Consider the following 26904-nt stretch of genomic DNA (forward strand, 5'->3'; position numbering starts at 1 on the left):
ATTTCTATCGCTCAGGAAACCCGACACAAGAGGCATGTTTTTGGAAAATACCTACAAAAATGACTGACATTCGCCTACTGGTTCGACCACTGTGGCGTAAAGGCATTTCATTTCGTTCGACATGACCTTATATCCCTCGTATAGAGGCAATATACGTTTTGGCTGCAGCTCAGAACAATGATATTTCAAAAGAGCCGTGTTGTCCTGTAGTGATTTCGGTTCTCTTGGTTCGATTTGATGCGTTCGCTTGAGAAACTATACTTTTTGAGCTGCTGTTCTCTACCTAAACGCGAAGGAGCAAAAAAATTCAATTTGTCAAACAATGAAAAATATCAGAAGGCATTATCCTTATCACTGGACATTCTTTCACTCATCCCAAACTTTGGTGCGACATTTCCTACTCTAATAAAAATCACGCAGCGGATCGGTGGGGAAACAAGAAACGGAAATGGTGGCCATAAGGTTTGTGCCAAACTAATAAGGTAGGGCCGGAACCGGCCATTTTTTTTTTCCTGTGTGCTTCCTATCAGCATTTTCATTTGACAACGACAACTTGGAATACAACAAAGTTGTCAGCTCCTGTACTGTTCCTGCTGTCTACACTGCAAAACCATCTGCCGGCCTCATCGTTCACGATGTCATATGGGCCAATAGTTCTGCGCTTACGATATGGCCTTTTATGAGAGCTTCAGCACATGCCACAATGTGGAAAAGTTTTGCAATATACGACCGGCGGTGAAACTGTGGCTTTGGAGTTTACGCTGCATCAATTTCATGACAAGTCTTTGATCTCTGCCCACCGATTCTGTACTGGCGGCTACGAATTGCGCTGAGAAGGTATTATAAGGAAAAAACTTGGATAAAGTGACTATAAAATACATCTTGGAAGCGGATTTTGCTGCAATCGATTCCGCTGTACGACGTCCACACATTCTGCAACGTCAAGCTCAAATTGTTTAGAGTCTGACTTCTTTAGTTAGGCCCTCCGAAGGCAACTTTTAGTTGTGACATAAGAAACCCGAGATAACAGTAATAACCTATCTATTCACTTGCATAGACATTCGCTTTCTTGTGATCAGGAATGGCAAGGTGAAGATTTCACGTAAATGCTGTCATTTCACGTATTTAAAACTAAAATGACGGTGACTCTTTATTTTATTCTACATCACAGGTTTCTTCTGCTATTAGCTTCACTGCAAAAGTTCGTGGTTAAACTTTTTTAGACGGTGTAAATTAAAAGTTTTTGCATGAACCATGCCGTGTTAATGCTCGACAACGACTTTTTTCCTTCAGAGTACAAAGTTAGAACGAAATGAAACAGGGCTCAATTACGTGTCTTGCTTTAATATTAAGCAAAATATTAATCTTTAATGCTTTTCACTGCACCGCCGTACCATCTGCAGTTAAAGCAACTGGCAGAGCCCTCAGTAAACTTGAAAAGGAGGCACCACACTGCGCGAATGTATAAGTGCGAGTGCGTGCATGTGTGCGCGTACATGTGCGTGTGTGCGCGTTCATCTGTGTGTGTTTGTGTTTGCAAGTGTATGTGAGTGCGTGCGTGCGCTTAAAAAGGCGTCAAAAGGCACACTCGCGCATCACTTTTTCGTGCGCGTTCCTTTCCACATCTTTTCAGATACTCCATAAACAGCACTAGCTCAAGCTAAGCCTTCTTCTTCTCAAGCTAAGCCAGTGCACGTTACTAATGTAGCACTCGTGCCTTCCACCTATTGCTAAACGCAAACCGAATTCAACTGAACCACCTAGCGGCCGAGTAGCGCGTACTTTGCGTTGAACCTCAACACTCCGTTTCGGTAAACTTTCCAGCGCTCTCGAACATTGCTAACGCATCCGCGTTGTGTCAACAGAGACCCGGGTAAAACATCGGCTTCATGCATTCAAGTGCATAGCGCTTCAATGCGTCAGCAAATGTTTGCGTGGAGCAAGCGGACGAGGCGGCTGACGCTATATTGAAAAGGCGTCCCAATTAGAACATATTCAAAAGCATCCAGTGGATGTCAGACGCTTGGTTCTTGGTGGGCAGGATTTTTCAGGAAAGCGCTGTCGAATTTTGCTAGCACAAACATGCCCTGAAGCAAGGCAGTCGTAAAGAAGTGAAGTAGCCAACACGCGCATATCTTCGCAACGCCGATGGGAATTCGATAGCGTGTCATGACAAATGGTGCTCTGCCCCCGAAGGCAGGAGGAGGGGGTAGCGGTTGGTGGTGCAGAAGAAGAATGGGCGGAGGGATCCGACCTTCCAGCTGTTGCTGCGCACTGCCCTTCTAATTCAGGACGTCCTCCGCCGCCGAGTAGCGTGGCCAGCCTCATCCGCCGTCAGGATGATGAAGCACCCGCGGCGCCTCGCTGGTCGAGAAGAGATCCGCTGAATAATTGCCGGCTACTCTGTATAGTATGTGCGCTGGCGTGACTCGGTGCACGATGGGCTACAGAGCGACGGCCGTTGCGGACCAGGCCGGGAGGCGGGATATTGATCCTCCCGGGAGGTTTTTTCTCTTCTTTCCGTTCCTCAAAGTCTTTCTATTCGTGGTCCGCTGCCTTGTTGTTCTAATCCTTTCCTTTCTTGTTTTTTGGTTCTTCATTTTTGTCTTCATTGCCGACGTACGGGGGGGGGGGGGGGGGGGGGCGCAGCGAAGTTTCGTGTTCTCCCGTTATCTTCTTCCCGCCCCTTTTTCTGCTTACGATTGTATGTGCGAGCGAAGCAAAGCGGGAGCGAAACGAAGTTTTGCCAACTTATCTCCGGCTGCTACTGTCAGCGCCAAAAGAGAAAAAAGAACCACAGTAAAATGATCGACTCTTCCATCCTCATAAAGCCATGTTAGAAGAGCTGGCCACCTGTATCGGATGCTATACCTCATCAGACCTGGTACGCAGCAGAGTTATTTATAATGTTCACTTCTTTGTATGTGTAACCAAGTTCAGGGGATTGGTGTGGTCGGGTTATCTATACTTAAAGTTAATGGCTGCTATAGAAGCCACTTCTGAGCCGTACTTCGAGTGATTTGTTTGTACCAGTTCCCGCAATGAGATATGCACGCAGCCGCCCTGTAATCAGAATGCTTGCGTTGTCGCGAAGTTTTAAAGTCACTTCCATGAAGTTCGCCTGTGCTTGAATATCGGGAGTGTCATGTTCAGCTCATTCGGTTTCTATTCTAGATTCAGCCATCGACGCTTTAGCAGCTCGTAGTCGTTCATGACTATCGTTAATGATGTGTGAGAATGACTTAGGAACTTTGACGAGCGGTAATAATCTCCTCAGAAGTTTATTCTGCTGTACTGGTTGCTAATACGTGTGAATGTTCTGCCTGTAGGCAAAGGCGTCCTCTTGTGTGGCAGGTATACGCTTACTCTGTAGAGTCAAAGGTCACAGGTTGTTACATTCTTTAGAAGTGCTGCTTTGCTCACTATGAAGTTAATGCCCAGCACTGAGCTGTACCTTGTTTTAGCAGCAGCAGTTGCTGCTGCTACTGGTGATAGTGATGCATTATAGCGAATGATGAGTGCGTAAGTAAATAATTCAGCACAAACCTGTTCGGTTTATATTTTCTGGTTTGGTTTGGTTTATGGGGTTTAACGTCCCAAAGCGACTGAGACTATGAGAGACGCCGTAGAGGAGGGCTCCGGAAATTTCGACCACCTGGGGTTCTTTAACGTGCACTGACATCGCACAGTACACGGGCCTCGAATTTCTCCTCCAACGAAATTAAACCGCCGCGGCCGGGATCGAACCCGCGTCTCTCGGGCCAGCAGCCGAGCACCATAGCCACTGAGCCACCGCGGCGGCTGGTTTATATTTTCTAAATATCGCACCACTGACTCACCATCTGCTCTAATGCCTCGACATAATATGCAGTCCCTTGAAGCTCGGCGAAGAATACAAAGGTTAAGATTTTTCTTTCTACTAAAAAACAAGAAATTGTCAACGGCTCCCGATTTGTATCTTCAACAGATACCGTCCAGGTCAAGACGAAACAGGCATACTGAATCGTTAGAACCTTACTTTTGCCAGAACAAATATGTTCAAATTTTCTTTTTCCCCTGACCACGACTGAGTGGAATCAACTAGCATCATCATCACTGTAGCGGACACCGATGCCTTAGACCAGGCCGTTCATTGAATTGTTGTTTTTGGTCGTGTCTTGCTTTGTTTTTTTTTTTCTTTGTGTTTATGATGCCCCTCCTGCCAGTACCCTTCACTGGGACTGCAGTATGGTTTAAATGACCAAATAAATATATAAAGTACACTACATGAAAGTGATAGCCAGTAGACACTTCACTCAGAACGCTTAGGGTCATCGCTCTTCGTACGAAAGGTAAATTTCTGCTTGTTTTTTTTTTAACTGTGTTTGTTATTTTGAAGCACAGAAGGCGTGCATTTAAAAATGAGAACAAGTTTGAAGAATAACTGAGGTCCAGAAGGGTTCCTCGCTTTGTTAGCGGCCCGTCAAAAGTCTGACGGCAGCCCTCGTAACATAAAATTCCTCTGCCACTCGTCGCTCGCACCGCACAACGCAACGTACTCTGGGCGCGTGTCATCTTGACAGGGACGACTCGAATGCGGCGCAGCCCTCGTCCGACTTCCATGGAAAGGGGGAGGAAGGGTGCCGGCCTCGCACAATTCGGTCGACGTGCCCGTCGGCCGACCATGTTCTGGTGCGCACACGGCGGGGGCTGACGAACCCGCATCCTGTCCATGAAAGCGCTTCCGCGGGATGCGCGCCGCACCGAGCCGGAAGAGAGCGCGTCTACTACGTATACGCTTCGAGGGACTCGCTGACGCGTTCGCTGCCTCGCAATGGGCCGGGACTCACGTGGCATCAGGTGCCCATACTTTAGAGCGCAATGGAAGGGAGTCTAATTTAATGCGAGGCTTAGCTTCTGGCTGCGCTGTTTCGGGAGGTAGTGAGGTTTTAAAGTTGTAAGGGAGTGCGCCTATTTTGGCTACGTAGTGATTGCAGATCCCGACCACAAGAAAAAATTACTAGGAGAATAGGAAGGACTTGGACTGCGTTCTTGGCAGGCACTCTCAAGTTATTAGCTAGAGCTCACGAGGTGCTTAAAGGATACGCATTTCCCAGTTGAGTCATGCCCGTACTCACGTATGTGGTCGAAACAACTTAGAGGCGAACGACGAGGCTTGAAATTGCATTAAGTGTAATGGCAGGGATCTATGGAAAATAAAACTTAGCGGTAACACTGAAACCGAAAGGGAACATGGAACACAGCGAACACACGAACGCAGGCAGGCACGCACGTACGCTCACTTTTTTTTGCATAGAGAAGCAAATTGCTTCGCACATGTTAATAAAGAAAGTTCAAGAAGCGCACCGTAAACATAGGCGAACTTCCCCCTCCTCCCTTCCCCTTCCCCTGACCGCCCTCTTCAGGAGTTGGCCACACCTGCGTCCCGCGCTGTGTATATAGAGCGTTGGGGACTCAATCATTAGTGGTGCATACGGCCAATGGTACCTCGCACAAGCGCGAACTTGACTGTGTTGCCTCTTACCTGGCGAAGCCTCTTTCTCTGTCGAAGCCTCTTGCTGGTCCAGCGCTAAGTTCCGAGCAGGTAGAGTAAATAATTAAATGAATGACAAGCCTCGACAAGCCGACTGATTTAGTGCATGTACCTGTGAACCTGCAATTCTGTACAAGAGAAATTATAAATTTTTTCACCTCTTTAAGATGACAACAGATTTTAAAACTTTGGTTCAAGTTGCGCAGTACACCCTCTATAATGTATGTGATTTTTAAGATGAGTCATTAACCTGAAACTTCATTCATGTTCGTCAGTCATACAGCGCGCCATAAAAAAAAAACTGTGTGAGCACGACAAGGCACACAATTGAACTTTATGTGGTGTGTACAGTTTTTTATGACGCTCTTGTAACACCACAAGCACTAACCAGCTGAACTTTGATTAATTTTAAGTTTACAAATGAAATAAATTTTTCAAGCACGCCTGAGACCCTCCTGTCAAGCTTAAACCAAACCATGCGACATCACGTTAGGGTTACCTGATCTCACTATTTGCTCGAGCTGAGGTCACCGATAGCATCTTTCGTCGAACGCACTCTAGCAAAAAGCTCAGCTCTTTACTAGGCAGAAAGCTCCGTGTACCGAGTTCGCTGATCTCCTACAGTTCGTCTACAACGAATAAAAAACGAATAGATTTGTTTCCCGCTCGTCAGTGACGCATGCCACTCTGCCACCGTCACATCGTCGAGCATCAGTGTGTAGGAAAGAAACGAATAACTATAGCAGATGAAGAAGACGCGAAATGGGATGACGGCCAGGAAGAATTGAATCGTTCCCGTCAAGGAAATGACTCCAGGCTGCACCGTGCTCCTCGCCTACCCTTTCCGCTGCTGCCTACGGGCGAAAGCGTTCTGTGTATCGAGCAATCGAACGCCTGAGCGAACAACTTGATGGAATTGCGTGCGCATAGAAGTGGCGAGGATGGGGCAGGGAAGGAAACGGGGCCGAGCCGTAGAGGGTTCTCTCATGTACCCAGCGACTCTTCGTCGATGCGCGCGCAGTCATCGCCGGAGAATTGATGGGGGGCCTCGGAATCGACGACGATACCGAGCGCGAACGCGCATAATCGCGAGCGAGCGGGCACCCACGCACGCACAAGCACACGCGTGCTCACGAACATACACATATATACATACACTACATGCAAGTGCGCGCACGCACGTACGCACGCACTGGCATGCACACGTTGAAAGTACCTCGGAACCGAAGGGTCCACGCAGGCAGTTTATAGTGATCGGCTGGTTGAACCTGGTACTCAATTTAATTTGTTTTCTTTTTACTTGAGTACGTTTCCCTTTCTGCGCGTGCTGTCGGGCATACATGGCGAATCCTTCCTCTCCACATCGAAACTGGATTTCCGTGAAGGTTTGAAATACAAAGTCACGCGAAGAAGCCTGGTAATGGCTAACTGACTCCGAAGACATTGCATCAATATGCGAAGATAAAGTGGAGTTGTTCAGAACCCCTAATGCGGTTTGTGCATCTAAAGTCTATGACGTCCTCCCCCCTCCCCTCACACACACACACACACACAAGTGCAGGTTAGAGTAGAGTAATTGGTAGCGAGCGCGCGATCAATCAGCGCAATGTACGGCGTAATCTGGAAAGGCAGAAAGCGCATATGGAGAGGGTCAATAACTCTCAAGTCGATAACGAGTAAACGAAAAACGACGCTGATTATCAGGTGGGTATCGATCGCTTTTTTGTTTCTTTGATTTCTTGAATACTTCGCCGTCTTTCTTCTCGTTCTCCGTAGCATATCTTTTCGGTTAACATCGCGCTCAATTTGCATGCCATATTTGAACTTTCAAGCTCGTTTCTTTCGTGCAGTATATTTACTGCTCGTCCAACCTTAGCCCATTCTCAATCAGAAGGCAGAGAAAAGCTTAAACTGAAGAAAATTTTACTCTACCGCTGAATCTTTTCACAGAAAAGTAATAAGAAGGGTTCAGCACATGATAGCGCCCCTTCCCCTCCTCCCATCTCTTGTTTTAAGGTATTAAAATAAACTTACAATTTAAAAATCTCGTGAGCTACGTTTCATCCCTATGAGAGGCTCCACAAAAGCTAGCTTTACCTTCTTGTAATTGATAATTAACTTGCTGCGCTTTGCATCAGCAAGGTCGATTTATTTAAATGCCGTCTACCCTCTAGATAAAAAGAAATTGAAGATACCTCGCCCATGGTGCATAAAAATGTTCCAAAATCACCCGTACAGTTCAACACGAGAAAAGGCTCCTTCGAGACTACAGAGCGCCTTACCAACAACTGCTGTCTGTTTCACTACCTGTCTGTCTCCTCTTTTAAGCGCTAGTTCAGATTACTGAAGTCTACCAAGTGGTCTAGTCGGCTGTGTTAAGTCGTATTTCCCGCCGCACTATACTTACTCACGACGCCAATTGTCACGCGTCACGAATTCGCGTACTGATTGGTTCAGTGGCGTACGACCACCCGACTTCACCCTTATTACTGTGCGATGTCAGTGCACGTTAAAGAACCCCAGGTGGTCGAAATTTCCGGAGCCCTCCACTACGGCGTCCCTCATAGCCTTAGTCGCTTTGGGACGTTAAACCCCATAAAACCAAACCAAACCAATCTTATTCTCTATTGTCTTCTAGTTTCTTGGGCTTGCTCGAAGTCACGAACTTTATATTGTTACCAAACATTTGGCGTAGTATATGTATCAGCAGCGCGAACACAACACAGGAAGAAGAAGGAGAAGATCGCACAGGGCGCTTAACTTCCAACTTTTATTTGAACAGAACTGAACCCGCACTTATATGCACATGCCAGGTAAAATCCCACCAGGAGGAGTAATCAAGGCGCGCGATCGAACTTGGACCCACACGATGTCCAGGGCATCAAAAAGATAACTGGAATCGCGCTATACAATGAGTTCTATGAAATGAAGCACGAATGACATGCGGAAAACAAGAGAATGTAAAAACAGGGTTTAGTGTGCGCAAATGGAAAAATGAAAAACAGAGTTGAGGGCGCGAATTTTACTAAAAAACATGAGAAGGCGAGAGCACGGTAAAAAGGTAAGCGATACGAAGGGTGAGCGCCAACAATTAACACGGCTAGAATGAAAATCCAGCATGTGAAGTGTGCCTCTAAAAAAACCAGGTAAAATCAGATAAAACACGAGAGAAAGGTGATTTCTTTTTGAGATAATTAGATAGAAGGGGTGCTTACGCAACCTTCCTTGAGCCCTGATATGTAAGCTGCTTCGATGATTTCGCGTGTTAGTTGGTTTTTATGTTTTTTCAAGACGGTTGCTTTCTTAAAATGAGGAATGCATTTCTTTTTGCTGTCACATACGCGGCAATGGGCGGACAGGTTCCTCAATGGCGCCCCAGTTAGATCGTTCTTATGTTCCATTAACCTTTCATTTCGGCATCTTCCTGTTTGGCCTACGTAAGCCTCACCGCAAACTAAAGGTACGGAGTATACAACACCTAATAAGAACGATCTAACTGGGGCGCCATTGAGGAACCTGTCCACCCGTTGCCGCGTATGTGACAGCAAAAAAAAATGCATTCCTCATTTTAAGAGAGCAACAGTCTTGAAAAAAAAAATAAAAACCAACTAACACGCGAAATCATCGAAGCAGCCTACATCTCAGGGCTCAAGGAAGGCCCTCTGTCTCATTATCTGAAGAATAAATCACCTTTCTCTCGTGTTTTATCTGATTTTACCTGGTTTTTTTAGGGGCACACTTCACATGCTGCATTTTCGTCCTAGCTGTGTTAATTGTTGGCGCTCACCCTTCGTATAGCTGACCTTTTTACCCTGCTCTCGCCTTCTCATGTTTTTTAGCAAAATTCGCGCCCCCAACTCTGTTTTTCCATTTTTCCATTTGCGCACACTCAACCCTGTTTTTACATGCTCTTGTTTTCCGCATGTCATTCGTGCTTCATTTCATAGAACTCACTGTACAGTGCGATTCCAGTTATCTTTTTGATGCCCTGAACATCGTGTGGGTCCAAGTTCGATCGCGCGCCTTGATTACTCCCCCTGGTGGGATTTTACCTGGCATGTGTATATAAGTGCGGGTTCAGCTCTGTTCAAATAACAGTTGAAAGTTCAGCGCTCTGTACTATCTTCTCCTTCTTCCTGTGTTGTGTTCGCGCTGCCGATACATATGGATCGCAACCAACTAGCCCGGAAGATGGTGTTATTTGGTGTAGTTTCGTATGAAAATTTATTTAGTATCAAATGACTTGCTTTTCGAGAGATCGCCAGCGCGTGTACTATATTTAAATGCGCTCGGGTCACCACCTGTACTTCACCTTAATGCTAGTTTCTCCCTGAATACACGCATGTGTGTACTAACATCTGTTCATCTTGCATCCGTGGGCGATAATCTATTATTCTGTGTTCGCCCCATAATATTGGGTCTCACAGGCCCCGTAGAGGCCTAAATGTATAAGCAAAGAAAGCAAGAAACAACGATGATAGAGTTTCATGACGCTGAAACAGATTTGCTTCTAATAAAGGATTCTGGATATATAATATTTGACATCAACCCTGGGAGGCTCTGGCGAGCGCAAAAGATTCCGTTGAAATCCAGCCAGCTAATGGTTTGAGATCTCTGAGCTCTTCGAAGTATTAAAGTTTCACAGACAGTCGTTCGCCGATTGCGAAGTCGCGTTCCGGCTAATGCATCCGTTCCTTTTTCGTGCACCAAAAACATATATCATAAACAAAAGAAACAGCAAAGCAGGCAACAGCCGCCTCTTATCATTCAAAATTTCGAAGCTAAGACCGGGATTGAATAAAAGCCCTTTCATCCAGGATTTCTAAACATTTCGTAGTTACAACATTATGTTACGCGAGGAAGCTTCTACAGTGTCCTTCGTATCATTTGTTTTTTGTAAAGCACTTTGTATCCTTTTTTTTATTTTTTGTTTCATCAGAAAAGGGTTACACTAGTGCGATAGAGCCTACACAGATCTCGCATTTGACTTGGCACTGCATTGCATACCTGACTACCACGCATTAGATGTGGGAAGAAAAGCTGGGAAGCAGCGAACGGCGGGACATATGCAAACACTAAGCTGAATGCGTTCGAAAGGCTTTTAGACGTCTCGCGTTGCTCCTATTGAGCCGTGGCAGGCAGAAGCGCTGATTACGCGCTGGAATTTTTAAAGCCGGTTTGGTAAGATTCTGCTTACTTAAATGCGACGAGCACAAGTTCGGGTATCTCATGCATCTGGGTAGGCTCATGTAGTATACAAGCTGCAGATTCATGCTGCTTCAACCGTCTTTGTGTGTGCTGATGTCTGCGCGCCTGACCTCGAAGTCGAACGCCGCTGTATGTAATGCAGATGCGTCTTTTGAGGATTTATCTTTGCCCATTCACATTATTGACTGCTCCCACCCCCACTGCTCTTCGTTTAGGCTGAGACAAAATAAGGGTATCAAAAAATAGATACTCATTCGTTCAATGAAATAAAGTGCAACAACAAGCCCTTAGCTGCATAATCCAAGTTACGAAACTCTTTGCCTGCCAACATTATGGATAGCGTATAGCTGGCATACGCCTTGTACCGACATATCATGTTTCTCGGCAGGGCCGTAGGAAGGCGGTGAATCCTCATTTCAGTTAGCCTGCTTCAACTGGAGCTCACTCAAACTAGCTTTCCACTCAACTTAGCCAGGCTAACCGAGCCCATATCACGAACAACCACAAGCCGACAAATCTAGAGCTTTTCTGAGCTCATCTGAGAACTTGGGCCTTGGCGAGTGCTGAGGAACTCTGGCGCCAGTTTCAACGCAGGTTCTCAGAGGGCTCGGATTTATTTTATTGGAGCGGAAATGCTTACGACAGCAAGCTTAAGTGAAGAGAAAGAATAGTACGCCACTCTTTCAGCTTTTATAGAGTCTCTTCTACGCCAGCCTCATGCCGGACAGTGTTTATCCGCGGTCGCAGCTACTCGCTGCCGTATAGTACCGCGTTTGTAAATTGCAGGCCAAAGGTTTTCCTTATCTGTACTCAAGTGCCACCAAGGTCATGATATGGCAAAAAAAGGAGGGTTACTGCAAAGGGCAAAATCTACATAATATGTCGAGAAATTTACAAACACGCATTACTATTCTGACCTGCCCACCGCTCTCCTGTTGCCTTTCTACCCCGTATACAATAATGGTGTGATATTCACCTGCCTTTCAGCCCTCCTAATGATAAACAGATGAGATCGATAACTTAAAATTGTCAGGTCCAGTCCTTATTGAAGGCGAAGCTTGTGCTTTACAGCAATATTTCAGCATTTTTCTTCATTATGCATCGAGGATTTCTGCTCCGATTCTGTTCAGATTACACGTCCAAGTAGCACACAACATGGGGTCATACTTAGCAGCGCAAAAAACGAGGACAAAAGCGAGCGAAGAGACACAACACAGGCGCAGACTATCAAGTCAGCTGTTGTGTTGTGTCTCCTCGTTCGCTTTTGTCCTCGTTTTTTTCGCTGCTAAGTATGAATCCACGCTAACTAGCCCAAATTTCTGTTCTTATTAAAATGGGGTCCCTGTGAGCCGCACATGGGCAAGTGGGGCTAGAGCAATCTCTCTGATATCTACGTCGGCAGTAGCAGGGCCGAGTACAACGGCGTGGTTGCATCCTATCATGTATGCATTCTTTAAATACATTAATTTTGTATTATACTTGCCCAAAAGTTACTCCTACACTTGATTTATGTAATTATTGTAAGCATGTTTACTCAATAAAAAAAATTGCATGTTTTTGTCTCTCGAAGTCCGGTAAGGATCAGATCACACGCAGGAATAACTATACCGCTCTATCAGTACGCACTGAGCTATCAACGACTCCTCGTGCTTCATTATAGTTCGGGACTTGAAGTTCCCACGGGGCAATTGGGGCTGTGGCAGCTCGTAAAATGTCCACACTCGCCCAACGTAGACATGGTATTGGCAAGCCTGAATCGGGCTTGCTCAGGTTAAACGGGAATCGGTCTCATATCGGTATTGGAAGGGATAACCTGGATTAAAAACAAGCATCCGTCCGCAGGGGCTGCCCATATCCATTTAAAGTAGGAGTGGAAGGGAGATCTATGTGCGGGCGACATTGAAGAATGCGGACCGAATGTGGGCAGCCTCACATGCGCAGCTTACATCGATCTTAAATGGCACCAATCGGGGTCATTTTCGGGCCGTCCACAGGGGGCCGATGTGAACCCGCGTTGAAGAACCCACATTGGTCCCATATGGGCTGCCCGCATCTTGCCCACATGCATCGCACCCCCTTCATTTCATAGCCCACTTTGCGCGACATGGAGACAGTTATGATGCAATAACGTACCGAGGTCATAAACACGGCTTGAATAAAGCCCGGAAGTCCCTGAAAGACAGCTAAAAAGTCGTTCTCATTTCCATATATATATATATATATATATATATATTATGTCCCCACATCCACCCTCAACCTTACATAAGAAAAGCACATATGCTTTTACTACAGCCTGAAAGGGATGTTGCGGGACCAAAATATAAAAAGAAGCCACTACTTTACTACGGATGCATTGCTGAGCACTTCAAGAACTGAGATTGCCTTAGTAGTGCAGCTTATTGTTAAAATGAAAAATAAAAAAGCAACTATAATGATCGCAAGCTTGACAAAAATAAAACACGCATCGGCGCTGCCCTTACGAGTGTAGCTTGGTGCTCTGTAAAGGTCAAGGCGCTCTCGACACCTTAGCAGCGGTTACACAAGAAGTGGAGAATTGCCTTGAGCCGTCGCAGTGCTTTTTTTCGTCGTTGGCGTGAAAGCGGCTCTCGCTGATGGCTCTATTATGAAAAACTCGAGCGCACGTCTCGGCCCGCTCGGCTACTTTCCCAGAGCTTTATTCAAGTTCTGCAGGAGAGTCTCCACGGCAGAAGTTTATGATTTCGTAACGTATGCAGCGAAAGCTGTACACGATTACGCGGTGTCAAAATTTCGAACTCAAAGAGGTAAAATGTAGTCAGGAATAATTTGTGGAATTTGCTTTTTCCCAGGCCGGGAAAGTGACCTGAACTATAGCTAAGATACTTGATTCATAGTGGACTGAAATGCAAAAACAGAAGAAACGCTGGACAGCACAAAGTGCTCCTGAAGAGGTACTGCGCCCTGTCTTCTGAAGTCGACTCTGTTCCTCTTATTTGCACTCGACCTAATCACATCCCTAATGTTTTGTTCTCCCCTTGATTTCGGTCGGTTGATGATAATGGACGTTGGAGCCGGTTGTTTATTGAGAAAGATAGAAATTTGTTTTAAATCAGATCTAAAAATCTATTAACGCCGAATGCAAAAGAATCGACTTCAAGGGCGATGATTTTCTTTGTATATGTTCGTCAGTTTTCAGTTTATATTTTGTATTGTGAAGTGCATAGCGCAGCATTACAGCTTAATAACACAAGCGGAGCCATCAGCTTAAGTTAAGGTTTTGTCACGCGTGTTGCGTGCTTCGCCTTCGTCATAGAGACTTTCCAGGAGACCTGCATCTAAGGCTTTCGAGTTGCTTATAAGTGAAATGATTTGTTGACATTCTTCTTATTAAGAATCGATGACAATTCATCTGAAGCATCGTTCTCTAATGGTGCCAGCCGCGAGATTAATTGCTCTCCAGATCAACTGCGGACTTTCTTTACTAAAACAAACTCTCAGTTCGCATGGTTTTTGACGACCGGTATTTAGCGATGGCTGCGAAAAATTAGCTCGACTAGAATTCTCTGACCACGCCATTTTACCTGTAATACAGTGAGGGAGGAGGAGGAGGTAGAAGAGGAAAGGCAGGGAGATTAACCGAAAGAATTATCGGTTTGCTACCCTTCACGGGGGGAAAGGATTGAGGGGATAAAAAAAAAAGAGAAAGGAGAGTAACAGAAAATATAATACATTGAAGAAGCATATGTGGACCATGGGCCTAGAAAACTGCGATATTCATGTATGCCCGTGCAATATCTGCGTTAGCAATGTTCAAGGTAAGTAGAAAACCAGCGGAAAGGACGCGTTCACAAGGAGGAGAAGTACACAGGACAACGCTACTTACCGTGCACCAATTGGCCCAACAAGCTACGCTTCTTCAATGCAATATCCAAGGCTCGAAATGTGTTCGGAACGTTATGCTCGTGCGCAGTTTACGGAGTAGCTGTTTCAAACGATGAGCATATATTTGTAAAAACTACATATCGGAACGAACAAATGAGTATTTCTCATGGAACCCTGAAGCTAACCTCCTGACAGCTCCTGGTAATAGCGTTTTAATAATATAGTGGTCGATGCAGATATCCACTTTAGAACTCCTTGCTTCTGCTAACCAAACTACGCTCGAACTTGTTTTCAGGCCAGTAAGGACCTATTTGTTGCAGTTGTTGCTACGGCAATCGCTTGGGTGAACATGTTTTTTTTTTTTGCATCTATTTCTATCAGCTTCCTTTTTACTGCAGTCGGCATTGATAGTGGCGCAATTTGAGATAATCATTTTCACGGGGTAGTTACGAATGGGAAAAAGATTTGTGGACAACAAGAGGTGAAAATGTAGCCATTAAATTGATTCCTGCAGCAAAAGCCTTTGTTCCAAAAATGATGCGCAACAGCTCTGCAGAAATGCGTGACGTGGCTGTGCCATCCCTATAGCTACCCACTTATCGCTGCCGATCACTCATTTCCTCTCTATAAATTGGCGGTGGCTCGTAGTTGAACCATTGTCAGCCGAGAAGTTTATCTAGGAATTCGTCAGGTGTTAGAAACAATGAGCGATCGCGACATAATATGAACTAAAACTTTACCAGAAACAGAAACAAACGTGCGCATGTGCTCCGTTGACTAAAAAAATGCGATGAAGGAACACAACTGACTCTTGCTAATACATACTTGCAGCAAACATTTGCTCACTTCCTCTCGCCGAAGTGGCAGTCTCAGTCCAAAGCAGATAATCAACGACCTGATAAGAGCTTGAGATTAGCCAGGATGCCGTTCCACTCAAGATGAAGAGCACTGGGAATGATTAACGCTGATAATGCCTTTTGTGTCACTGCCTGCTTAGGTCGAAGCTTCACAGGGCTGCGCTATTTTCGCTTACTTTAGGTGTAAAAAACTTATTTACTGCAAAGCATTCTCCTCGATCGCTTAAACTGATAATAAATGCAGATAAATTATGTGTGGAAGGCAATTTGTGGCACTTAATATATCACTAAGGTAAAGTAAATTGACTGTAGTAAAGAACACGGCAGTCGTCATGTAATTGATTCTCCTTTCATTAGGGATAAGAGCGGAATAAACATAAACCTATACCATATGCATTCAGAATGTCTTGTATATCTCTTTCCTAAGGGCCTCTTGGTACATAAACGGTGAAACAATGATGAACTGAGCGACAGAACACCGAAAAACCTTGCAAATGATTTCTTACAGAAACCTACTTCTGCTGAGGCCAAGACGGAGATAAGTTTGACATGGCTGATTAATGAGATTCCGCACAGGCGCTCATGCCATCTGTTGTTTAGGCACCACGAAACTCGATCACTCTGAAGAAAAACACGGCATACCTTCTTTGAGATGTCCTAGAGAAACATTTGCTCGATGAGAACTAGATTCGTGCACTTTTTTGCAGTAGAAAAATTAATGTGACAATAAGCTCATTTTCTTGCAGTCGTAGTCGGTTTGAAGATTTCGGATTTTTTCAGTAATTGAACCGATACCGGGCTCTTAATGGAGGAAATAAAATCAGGCAGAATCTTGCCCAATTAAGTGCAGTTAATTAATCATTAATTGCTGAAGACCGTTGCACGGACCACCATTCGTAAAGCTTTAATCGGCATCCCTGTCGTACTTCCTTTTTCGTTGAAAGCCGGGCGCATAATGACGCTGATTGCTGATGCAGACGCTTTTTTGCATACGTTCGCGTACAGGATTACATTTCTGCGTGTATATATATATGTGGTCTGTATGAGCCGCCGCGGTGGCTCAGTGGTTATGGTGCTCGGCTGCTTACCCGAAAGACGCGGATTCGATCCCGGCCGCGACGGTTGAATTTCTTTGGAGGAGAAATTTTAGAGGCCCGTGTACTGTGCGATGTCAGTGCACGTTAAAGAACCCCTGGTGGTCGAAATTTCCGGAGCCCTCCACTAAGGCGTCTCTCATAGCCTGAGTCGCTTTGGGACGTTAAACCCCATAAACCAAACCAAACCATGTGGTCTGTAGGCTGTGTCGAGCCAGCTACCGGACTGTAAGCACTTTTGTCGAGTGCATATTGCTGCTTCGTCGAGTTCTCAGGCACGTAGTACGCAACACATATATTTGTGGTCACTTTTGTATTTTTCTTCTCTTTCTTGTTTCACCGCAGGAATTGCCTCAATCTTAGCATCGACTGGACCATGGCTCTACTCCAGCGCGGAAAACACTGCTTTCTATTTTTGAATTACTAATCTCTCGATCTCGGAACGAATCATGTTCTGGTGAGGCTGTAAAGATTCTCCAATAAAAGTGAGAGACTGTCTCAAACACCGCTTATACTAGTACGAGCTTTATGTGGTCAAAAGCAGGCGTGCAAAAAGAATTTTCGTTCCCCTGGTGCCACAAAGTCTTCGCTTGCTCTCATTTGCTGATAGCCAACCTTAGCAATTAGGCAGCACTGCAGGTTGCCGATACTCGGCGCCTATCTGATCGTCGGCCTAGAGGCAGTTGCAACAAAAAACAGATGAGTGAGCGAGCTCATGTATCAATGAATGAGTGAATCAGTTGGCGAGTGAATCATCTATCGCCTGGAAGGAAATGGAATTTAATGAAAGCAGGTGTGATTTTGCCAGCACACTCACTTCACTTGCCAAGGTTACGTGTCACGACCGGACCCCTACATGAGTTCGAAAGCATGCATCCTATTGCTTAAGTGTGAATGTAACACACTTGTAATTGACCTGAACACTTACCATGCCTAACTTATTTAGTTACTGCTTCAGTTGGAAACGCTTGGAACTCGTGATTTGGCGAAGTATGTGACACGCACACTGCACGCTACCCTCGTTACGCAATCCAAACCTCCGGCTGGTGGGCCAGTGACATAAGACAAAAAAGGGGGAAGCCACGGTAAATCCGCCTCCCACTTCACTGGGCCAGAAGAAACAAGAGCATGCGGGATAGGCCGGGGGTGCTATACAAAGCAGACGGGAGATGCCTAACCGCCCAGGCACGACGAGAAGTTCTCAGGCAGAAACAGCAGCAACGGCAAAGTCCCACATGCATACCCAACGGGACGAACCGGGGACAACACAGCGTCGGCGCGTGATGCTCGGTCACGACGGCCGCTAGCTCCCCCCGCAGAAGGAACAACATGAGAGGAAGACGACGAAAAATAAGAAGAAGCGTACCAACGTGGGAGCCCCCACCGCGTGTGCGGCTGCGGCGCCGTTCACATTCTGACCTAATTGGTCCCCTCGCAGTTCGCCGCTGCGAGGGAGCCTCAAAAATGAGAGAGGGAGAGAGGGAAGGGGGAAGGGGGGGGGGGGGGGGCATAGGAGGCAGCAGTGTGCCTTACGTGTACGCGTCACGCGCAGCTCGAAAATTGGAACGGCCGCCTCGACGGCCGTGTCTGGCTGGTTGCTTGGCTGCCCTGAAGAAATCGACGCTCACGACGCGAAAGCGCCGGCGTAGAAAGCAAAGCCCCCCGCCGCCGGTTCGGGACGCAAAGGGGTTTCCTTTCGGGGTCCTGGTCGAAGGAGCACCATGCGGGCTTCGCCCTGCCGACAGTGCAGGTGATGGCGGGCCACCGCACGGTTCCCAGCCGTGGAGCGCCGATCGGGATGGCTGCATTCCTCCATGCTCGGAATATGTGCGAGGTAGCGATTCCTGGTGGTAGAGCCACAGTACTGCCGCCTAGATCCGGCCCGCGCATGACGAGCAGCGTGTGCGCGCGCACGAGCGAACAATGCGGCGGCGATGAACACGCCTCGCTTTTGTATGGCCTTCGGGAATCGCCCGTGGTGGTGGCCCGCGAACGCGGAGGCCATATGCATGCATTGCACCTGTCTGAGGACTGACAATAAGGTTACGCCCTTGCGTGAGCCTGCTTGCCTGGCTGCTTGCTTCGCTTGCCCTTGTGGATCACTGCGAGCGAGAGTACACTGTAGCCTTAGTTATATACAAAACTGCGAGCTGCATGCATGCAAGAGGCAGAGTGAAGCTTCTGTTGTTACTTTCTTGCTTTGGTTACCGTGTCTCTTGAATATACTGATTTTTTTTTCGCTTCTTGAGAAACTAAGCTACTCGATGTCAAAAGAGGCTGTTAAAATAAGCTTATGAAAGCAGATTGAACGGAACAAAAATGCCGATAAGAGGCATGATCATCGTTAATGGATTTTTAAAAATAAAATATCGTCTTAAGAACACAGCTAGTTATCCTCTGATCGACACTGTAAAGTGGGAGGACGTAAGGAGATACTAAGATTTGCGTCGACGCAGTCGAGACGAGAGACAGTAAAGTGCTGGAACATTTCATAAGTTACGAATAAGGGCTTCCAGGCTTCTTTGTGGAGCGAAAGCTTCACAAGCACAATCGACAGTTAGCTGCGACTTCATCCATTTCACCAGTGATATCAGAAGCCGTATTCCTAGGCTTGACTGTACGTAGATGCTGAAATGAAGTCATGTTGTGATGATATTGGGATGTTTTTTTTTAGAAACAGAATGCAACACCTGAAAAGTTTCTTCCTGTCCGTTGTATTCGGGATTATTCGCGATAGCTACTATGGCTGTATCGACATTATAAAGTATTACCACCAACTGCACTCATTAGCCGTTCCTGAAAATGACAACGCTTCACGCACTTAGACTGAATTCACTCACCAAACATGCAAGACAAGAATAGCGCGCACATGCAGTCAAGTACTTCTCATATGGTCTTGCCTTTACAAAGCACGCCTTATACAAAAGCCTGTCATCGTAAACCTACATTGGAGTTCGCCAGTTATAAGGGGCCACCAAGGCCTAACAGCAGATTTCATTTGACTTCACTTCGGCTGTAGAGTTTGCGATGTTTGCTTTACGTGTTAACAATACGTGCGCAGACCCTAATGTGGATTTAAAAAGTTTTGCCCTGCTCACACTTACGTATGTGAGAGAGTGTGACTGAGATCCTATTAGTCTGAGCGTATGTGAGGGCGAGACAGGCCTGCGAGTTCGAGTTGAATTTAGAGATGTGAATTTGGGGGATGTAAGCGGACGTCTGTTGCCGTGCGTTCGAATACACGTGGGAATGTGAGTTGCGTGACTGAGAATTAAGTGAGCGCGAATTCTGATTGGTGTTTATCGATTAACCACTATGTCTCTGAAGACGAGTAGCTAAAGCGTTTTTGAACCGACAGCACTAAATGACGAAAACCTTGATACGCAGGTAGAAGCTTCGCGTTGTTCTTGAAACTAAAACTGTAAGCCTGCAACGGGAATTTAAGAAAGTAGTTGTGATGGCGCGTATAAATTAGTCTTCAGCGCCACCACTAGCAGCCATCTGCATACTGCCTACCTTACCAATACGTATTTAATCACCTATTTATCTTACATGTGTCAGAGAGTGAAGATATCGTTACCGCTACGCCGGATGGTTAAGATTCTTACGTTCTACTTAGGTCCTCTTGATGAAAAAGTGTGATAGGAATGTCCAAATTGGCAGAAATGCATCACGCTGCCATTTTATTTAACGAGCAGAGTTGACGGAGTGATAAAAAAAAAAGCTTCTCCATTTAAAAAAAATGTGCATAAATGCGTGTTCGCTTCGTGTACCAGATTTTATGCTTCAAATGTTCATCGCATTCAGCTATGTAATTGACATTGCTGTATATAACACTGTGTTACACCATAACTTGCCGTTGCTCAATGCTCATGGCATTAAGCAGTAGCCACTAAAGATATGAACTTCCTGTCTGTGGCGCCACTAGGGCGATGCGGGAGGTCTGGCCCGCACTGGAGCTAGAGAGGTGCAGCTGCCGCAGAGGAGGGGTACAGGGGGAAACTGTGATTCACAGAGCAGCTCTTAAGCGCTGTGGGCTGTAAGTGAGCCAAATCATAAATAAATAAAGCAAACATTTCCGTTATTGGCATTCGAACCCGCGTCGCCGCCAACAGATCAGCATCGCTGGCCACTGCACGAGAGCACTAGGCTATCGCCGTGGCCGATCACGCCTCGTGCTAAACTGCCGCACACTCTAGCGCTGTGCACTGCACATCGTCGTCTTCATCGTCTAATACTGCTATTAGACCAATATACACATTTTCGGGCGCTGTACTTGCACATCGTCGATTTCATGAACTAATTCTACTACCGTACTAATACCATCGCCACACGTGCCGACGACCCAGCAGAGCAAAAGAATCGGCATACAGAGACTGTGAGCACAAGGCTAACACTGCAGCCGATCCCGCCTTGTGCTAAACTGCAACACACTATCACAGTGTGCACTGCACACCGTCGCCTTATTGTGCTAATACTGCTATAAAACTAATATACACATTCTCGCGCTCTGTGTATTGAATATCGTCGTCTTTCTCAACTAATACTACTATCGAACTAATTACTTCGCCAGACGTGCCGACGACCAAGCCAAGCAAAACAATCAGCATACAGAGCCTGGGACACACCGACAGAGCTGAGCTCAAATTTCGCATTAGGGAGATCGTAATCATCCTGAGAATTTTTTTTAGCTCTGAATGACTTCATGAAGTATTTCAATTCCGAAACTCAGAGCCTTCTCTCACTATAGTCAGGTAAAACTCAAGAACGATGCGGCAGGTGCCTTCCGAAGAGGGCAGTCCACCCAATGGCATCGATGATTTTCAAGCCGTCACGGTTAATCATATTAAGCCGTGGTTAATCCCCTTTCCCCTGTGACCCCGTGCGCTTTTAGGCTACTCTCAGGTTCCAAGGAGATCGGTCATAGGGGAGAGACAGGTGTCAAAGGAGAGAATCAGTCGACGCCACTGGCTGGAGGGATTCTTTTGAGAGGAATTTGCCACTTCGTTCTTGAGTGGTATCTGGACACAGTTGTTTGAGAGTGCACTTTCGAAATACCTTGGCTGTGAAGACACTTCAAAACGGCATTGATTTACATGGATAAAGCCAAGGATTGATCAGCATTGGATTTTTTCTCATTCATCCCTCGGTGCGATTTTTTTAATTTTGCCCAACTATTTCACTAGACGTCAAATATTCCTCAGGATATCCTTGCCTGCGGCATCATAAGAAGAGCGGGGATTATAATTTGAAGCCTATCAAGGACTGCTTGATTTTTACAATGGGAACGTTTACGTTCTCAGGCATTGCAGCGCTATCGAATTAAACTGGCAAAAAGCCTCGGCGTTGAAGAAACTAGCAGCAACTTTGCAACCATCACGGTCAGAAAAATTATTTCGTTTTTTTTTTTGCTCCATAGAAACTCTGAGTGAGTGAATTCGTTCCCCAAGAGCCAACAAGTTTTCTACGTCTATATGAAAGCATTTCTTTTAGAAAGTTTAACCTACGACTTATCATGGTAATACCATTTGACATCAACTCCCTAATTTCATTTCGCCTTCTATGGTTGCCTTCATAACAGAGGAGGCTTAATCCTTGGCGCTGCAGAGACCATCTTACTGCCTCTGATTGCATTATCATCAGGAAATCATTGCCAACATAGAAATTTTTGGATTACGAAAAATAAGCACTGGCGCCCAAGTGTGAACAGTGGGGCGAATGCTTCAGCTCCATGAAGCCGTGTTCCCAGGAAGCTTCTATTTGCGTGACTTGAAATTTGGCGCACTGCCGAGCGCAAACTTGCCGAAACGCATTAACTGACAACTTCACAGGGCAATTCGATTTGATTTCGATTTGAAGTACAAGTGCCTCCAATCATCGTCTTCTGCGTCATGCATTTTAGTAATGAAACGCCTTCTGCAACCGAAAGTCTCTTGCCGTAATCCTCCCAGCTGAATTTCTAGCACGAAATTTCATTATATAGAGCTGGGGACCCTAATGATTTCATTGCCCGAAGTTTGAAATCCCTTGCTTTCTGTCTCACTCACACTTAATTTCCCTTGACTTCCTGTCACTTTCATTGTTGTAGTTGGATTGAACTGCTAGTGTATTTATGTCCGAAAGTATTTCAACATACTGGGGTAAGCGATATACTGGACTTTCTGAACGTTCTGAAGGTGTTTGAATTATTAAATAATGTTGCTTTGCCATTCTTGCAATTTAACTAAGCTGTCTTCCACTATCTGTCTAGACTCTTGAACGGTTGCTTTTTGGTCGTTACTTATTCCAACGGCTATAAGTCCAGTTGTTTTTGTATGTTCCCCGGGGCCTAGTGCCATTCGCCATTTCAGACGTCCATAATCACTCCTGCGTAATGAGTACATGCATGTTCACATGGTGGGAAGGTGTTCGCATGAGTTGATATTGGTATCTTCTTGTTATCCCCGCAGATATCCATTAGGTGGTTCTGTATATCATGAAATAGTCCTTAACCGATAGCCGTTTTAAGTCGTCCTCGCTTTACCTACTAATATCGCTGTTAACGGTTTAAATGCTCACACAATATCTGCAGTTCTTTACTACTTGCTGTGATAATTTTCACTTTCTCAGTCACCATATTCACCCTTGTCTCCAAAGTACTGTTGTTTTTATCTCTTCATTAGTGCACCTTTTTTTAAAAAGCAAATTTCAGACTTTTTCTTGCCATTCCTATACGAACATATATTCACTACGTGGGTTTTTCGCGCAATTATTTACTGAATTTCCTGCCGTAGGGAGCGAGTCCGACATTGAAGCGCGGAACAGCAATGGAGCCGGGCATTGTAAAGAAGGAGGATGGGAGGGGAGGGGAGGGGGCGACGCGCTGGCCACCGCCTCGAGTGCTGCTGATCATAGTGACGCCACTGTTACGCGTTGTTCGTTATGTTTGTAGCCAGGCACACACTGCTACTTGCTCTTCATTATGTTGGTAGCCAGGCGTGTGTGCGCTCTGAAGTTGTAATGTTGAAACTTGAAGTTAACGAGTGTTTACGATTGAAGGGCGCTACAACAGAGCTGACTTTAGACATTTTGCTGAATTCGAAATGCACAAATTTTCTCAAAGCATCCCTTCATTACCTCTTGCTGCTCAAAAGTCAAAAGGACCTGCTCAATTCATAGCAAGTGTAGTTCCCGCTCTCGCCACTTGAGCGCTCCAGGCGCCACCATCGCCGTCCAACGCGGCTTCTCGCGCGCTCTTCAAGAAAGAGCGCGGCTTCTGCGCCCTCACCCGCCCTTCGCGCCTGTTGACGGTGCCGAGGCCAGCGAAGCCCGAGTGAGAGACGTTGGGCGAGGAGGAAAGAGCGCGCGCGAGGTCTTCACTGCCGCCGCCACCACCAGCCGCGTGGCCGCTGCCGCCGACGCGCCGACTCCCGCGCGCACGACCGAAAAAACCAGTCCATCGCCGGCAACGGTCGTCGCAGCTCGTTCGCGTCGCTCGCTGCGATCACCAAGTTCACTGCTCCGAAGCCGCGCGTGCGTTGAATGTGCCGTGCATGCGGCGACGCCTTGGACCGCGCGCTCGACCGACGCTCTACGCTTGGACGCTGACGTGCATCGCTGTCGCAGCTGCTGACTGAAGACGACGCGGAGTGTCAGAACGGCGTGCTCTGTGCGCGTCCCAGTGTCTCGACCCGTTTCGGACGGGACGTTGTGGATGACCAAGTTGGGACGCAAAAGTTCTGATCGTCGAAAGTGGCGGTGATGGTAACATCTTCACTACGTTGAACTGGTACACACTGTGTTTTTGCTGAATAGAGAGCCACACAGCAGTGTTGTTGAACTCTTAACCATTGTCGTAGTAGTCGCGTGGGGCAGAAGGACGCCGGAGTTGTAGCGTTGCTTTCGTTTGCCTCTCGGCGGCTGCACGCGTCCTATTTGCTTGCCGAGTGCCGTCTTCGGTCCCTGGGGGGCCGTGGTGTGTGCGTGTTCTTGACGGAGGAGAAGGAAGAGACGTCCTCATCTTCAGAGGAGACCTGTGTGGGGAAATAAGTGTTCTTCGGAGGCCCCCTCCATTCCCCTGTGTGCTTTTTTTCTTTGTTTTCGTGTCTATTTCGCGTTTGGTTTTTGCGTTCCACCTACGAGGCCAAACATGAGTGTTGTTCGACGCCAGCGTGCTCCGGGCCTGTGGATACCGTTCGCAGTGGTCGCCGCCAGCACCGTCATAGGTAAGTAGGTCGACAGCGCCGGCGCAGCGTGACGCTTGCATAGCCCGCAATTTTCATCGCCGCCGCTTTCTTTCTTGTTCCTTTGTCATTTTTTTTCTTCATGCAAATGTCTGTCGGGAAACGCTTTCATGTTCCTTCATTCTGACCAGCGAGCAAGTTCAACCATATTCGCCAGATAAATATACCTTCTTTTAACTGTATCTTTACAATGTGCGCATCTGGGCAGCAGTACTGCTCACGCACGCAGGGTCTTTATGCGCCCTTGTCACGTGGTACCCAAGTGGAAAAAGAGATAGCGCATGCACTGAGTACCGCAACCAGCGCATGTTCATTGTCGATTTTTTCTTTTTTTTCGTTTTTTGCTACATCCACAATATTTTAAAGTGCTAGGAAATCGCACCGCTCTACATAGAAGTGATCAGATAATGTAAAATATATATTTCGGAAGAAAGTTCCGGGCAGCGATTTTTATATTATTACTTCACACGCTTGTCCGAACAATTTCATACAAGCAATTCTGGAAGTTTGATAAGAGAGTAACCACTGAAGAGGCGTCCAAAGGACTTGCTCCATGTTTGGTGGACATGCTGAGCTGCACGGCACCTCTGACGTCCATGCGTTTCATTTATGTGCTTGGTGGCGACAAGTGGAAGAGGCTTAGTGCGAAGCCCTCAGATCACCTCACACTCTCCGAACGCATCCTCTCGACATGCCTCTTTGCGTCTTGCCCCCCCCCCCCCCCTTCCCGTGGACCATTGACTAATGAAGGAACACAAAAGCGCAAGGAGTACAGTTCCCAGTACGGTACGCAAGAAAAGTTTAGCGCACAGTCTCTCGTTTGGGTCGAAATTTCTGCTGACTTGAATTACCCTTGGCAGAACATACTAAGCATTCCCGATCTTCGCAATTTAGCCGCGCACTGCGTGGCATGGTCGCGTTGAAAGCAAGCGTTGGAGCTGTGCCCGGGCTCTTTTCGCCGACTTCGTGCAGTCAATCAACCCGCAGGCATGCACTACATTAGTGCCCCATAATGACACAAAAAACTGCGGAAAATCCTGTCAGTTTGGACATATTTTTGCCGGTTCGATTGCACTCAGGCACACAAGGACGTGCTGAATAGAAACCACATCGGTGGGCATGCGCTGATTGGTTTTTATCTTGGTTTCTGTCGATCACACAAATATGTACAAGGTGCAAGTCCAAACCTGGCTCAGGCGTATACTGAGCGCAGTTCTTTTGGTTATTGGCTCACATTTGCCGAACCATGTTGAAGGTTACGAGATAGCGCAGAGTGCAGGTCTGTATTTGAAGACGTGGGCACAGGCGATGTCAGGGACTAGTTAGAAATGTCTGAGAAAAATCTTGTAAGAGAAGTGGCATCGTCTTGAAACGCGAGAACGATGACGTGCACGCAGACTGTCTGGAAGGCGAAGTGAACAAAGAGTGCTGCTTGAGGAGGAAGGATTTATTTCAGAGTTACGTGTCAAAAAGAACAATAGTAATGATGACAGTGACGCAATCGTATGAGTAAACCGCTATATATGGGCAGTGCAAGTTGTTTATGGGATGATTTTTGCGTTCGGAACTGCGTTGCTCGTTCTCGATGTCGGCCTTTTAACTTATGCCGCATACAAGCGCCTAACTGCTCTTTCTACGTACGCGGAGTCAGATTGTGGAACCTTTTTTGCTGGCACTTTTCTGGTTAACCAAACGTAACTTTCAAACGAGGTCGTTGTACAAGTTGTTGCAAGCCCAACGATCGTGACGGGAGCATGTGGAGCGAAAGACGAGCCTATAGAAGCTGCACGCGTGCACACACACACAAAAAAGAGAAGTCGGAGGTATTTAGTGGCCACAAAAAAAAAAAAACACACACACACACACACAGTGGATAGGTAGTTGCTAGCATTTAATGTCTTTCTGAAACCACAATGTCCCTCGTGCCTGTAAGGCTCCAGTGACGTAGAAATCTTTCTGCACCCATCAGTGTGCTCCAGCACAACGTACGATTCTATGAGCTGCCGATTGCCTAAAGTGACAATACCGAGACGTTACTGGGTGGGTGTGCGCAAACTATAACATTTGAAAAGCGTTATTATCAGGAACAATCACTTTTCTAAAAAAAGAAGTGGAAAGTCGCAGCGATT

At 46.4% G+C, this 26904-nt stretch overlaps 1 protein-coding gene across 4 annotated transcripts in view; it reads left to right on the forward strand.

The window, feature by feature from the left end:
* The first annotated feature begins 23912 nt into the window (after positions 1-23912).
* Positions 23913-26904, forward strand: part of LOC149340395 (kin of IRRE-like protein 2) — a 402153-nt gene continuing 399161 nt past the window's right edge. For all 4 annotated transcript variants that reach the window (XR_016283604.1, XM_089549155.1, XM_089549156.1 and 1 more), the window contains exon 1: positions 23913-24757. Coding sequence is in view for 3 of the 4 variants with exons in the window: in XM_089549155.1 (XP_089405281.1) it covers positions 24682-24757 (76 nt within the window). In the remaining variant the exon portion in view is untranslated. The remainder of the gene's footprint in view (positions 24758-26904) is intronic.

The sequence above is a fragment of the Amblyomma mixtum genome, chromosome 6, assembly GCF_055824585.1.
Source record: "Amblyomma mixtum isolate Tamu chromosome 6, ASM5582458v1, whole genome shotgun sequence".
In the NCBI taxonomy this organism is placed as follows: Eukaryota; Metazoa; Arthropoda; class Arachnida; order Ixodida; family Ixodidae; genus Amblyomma; species Amblyomma mixtum.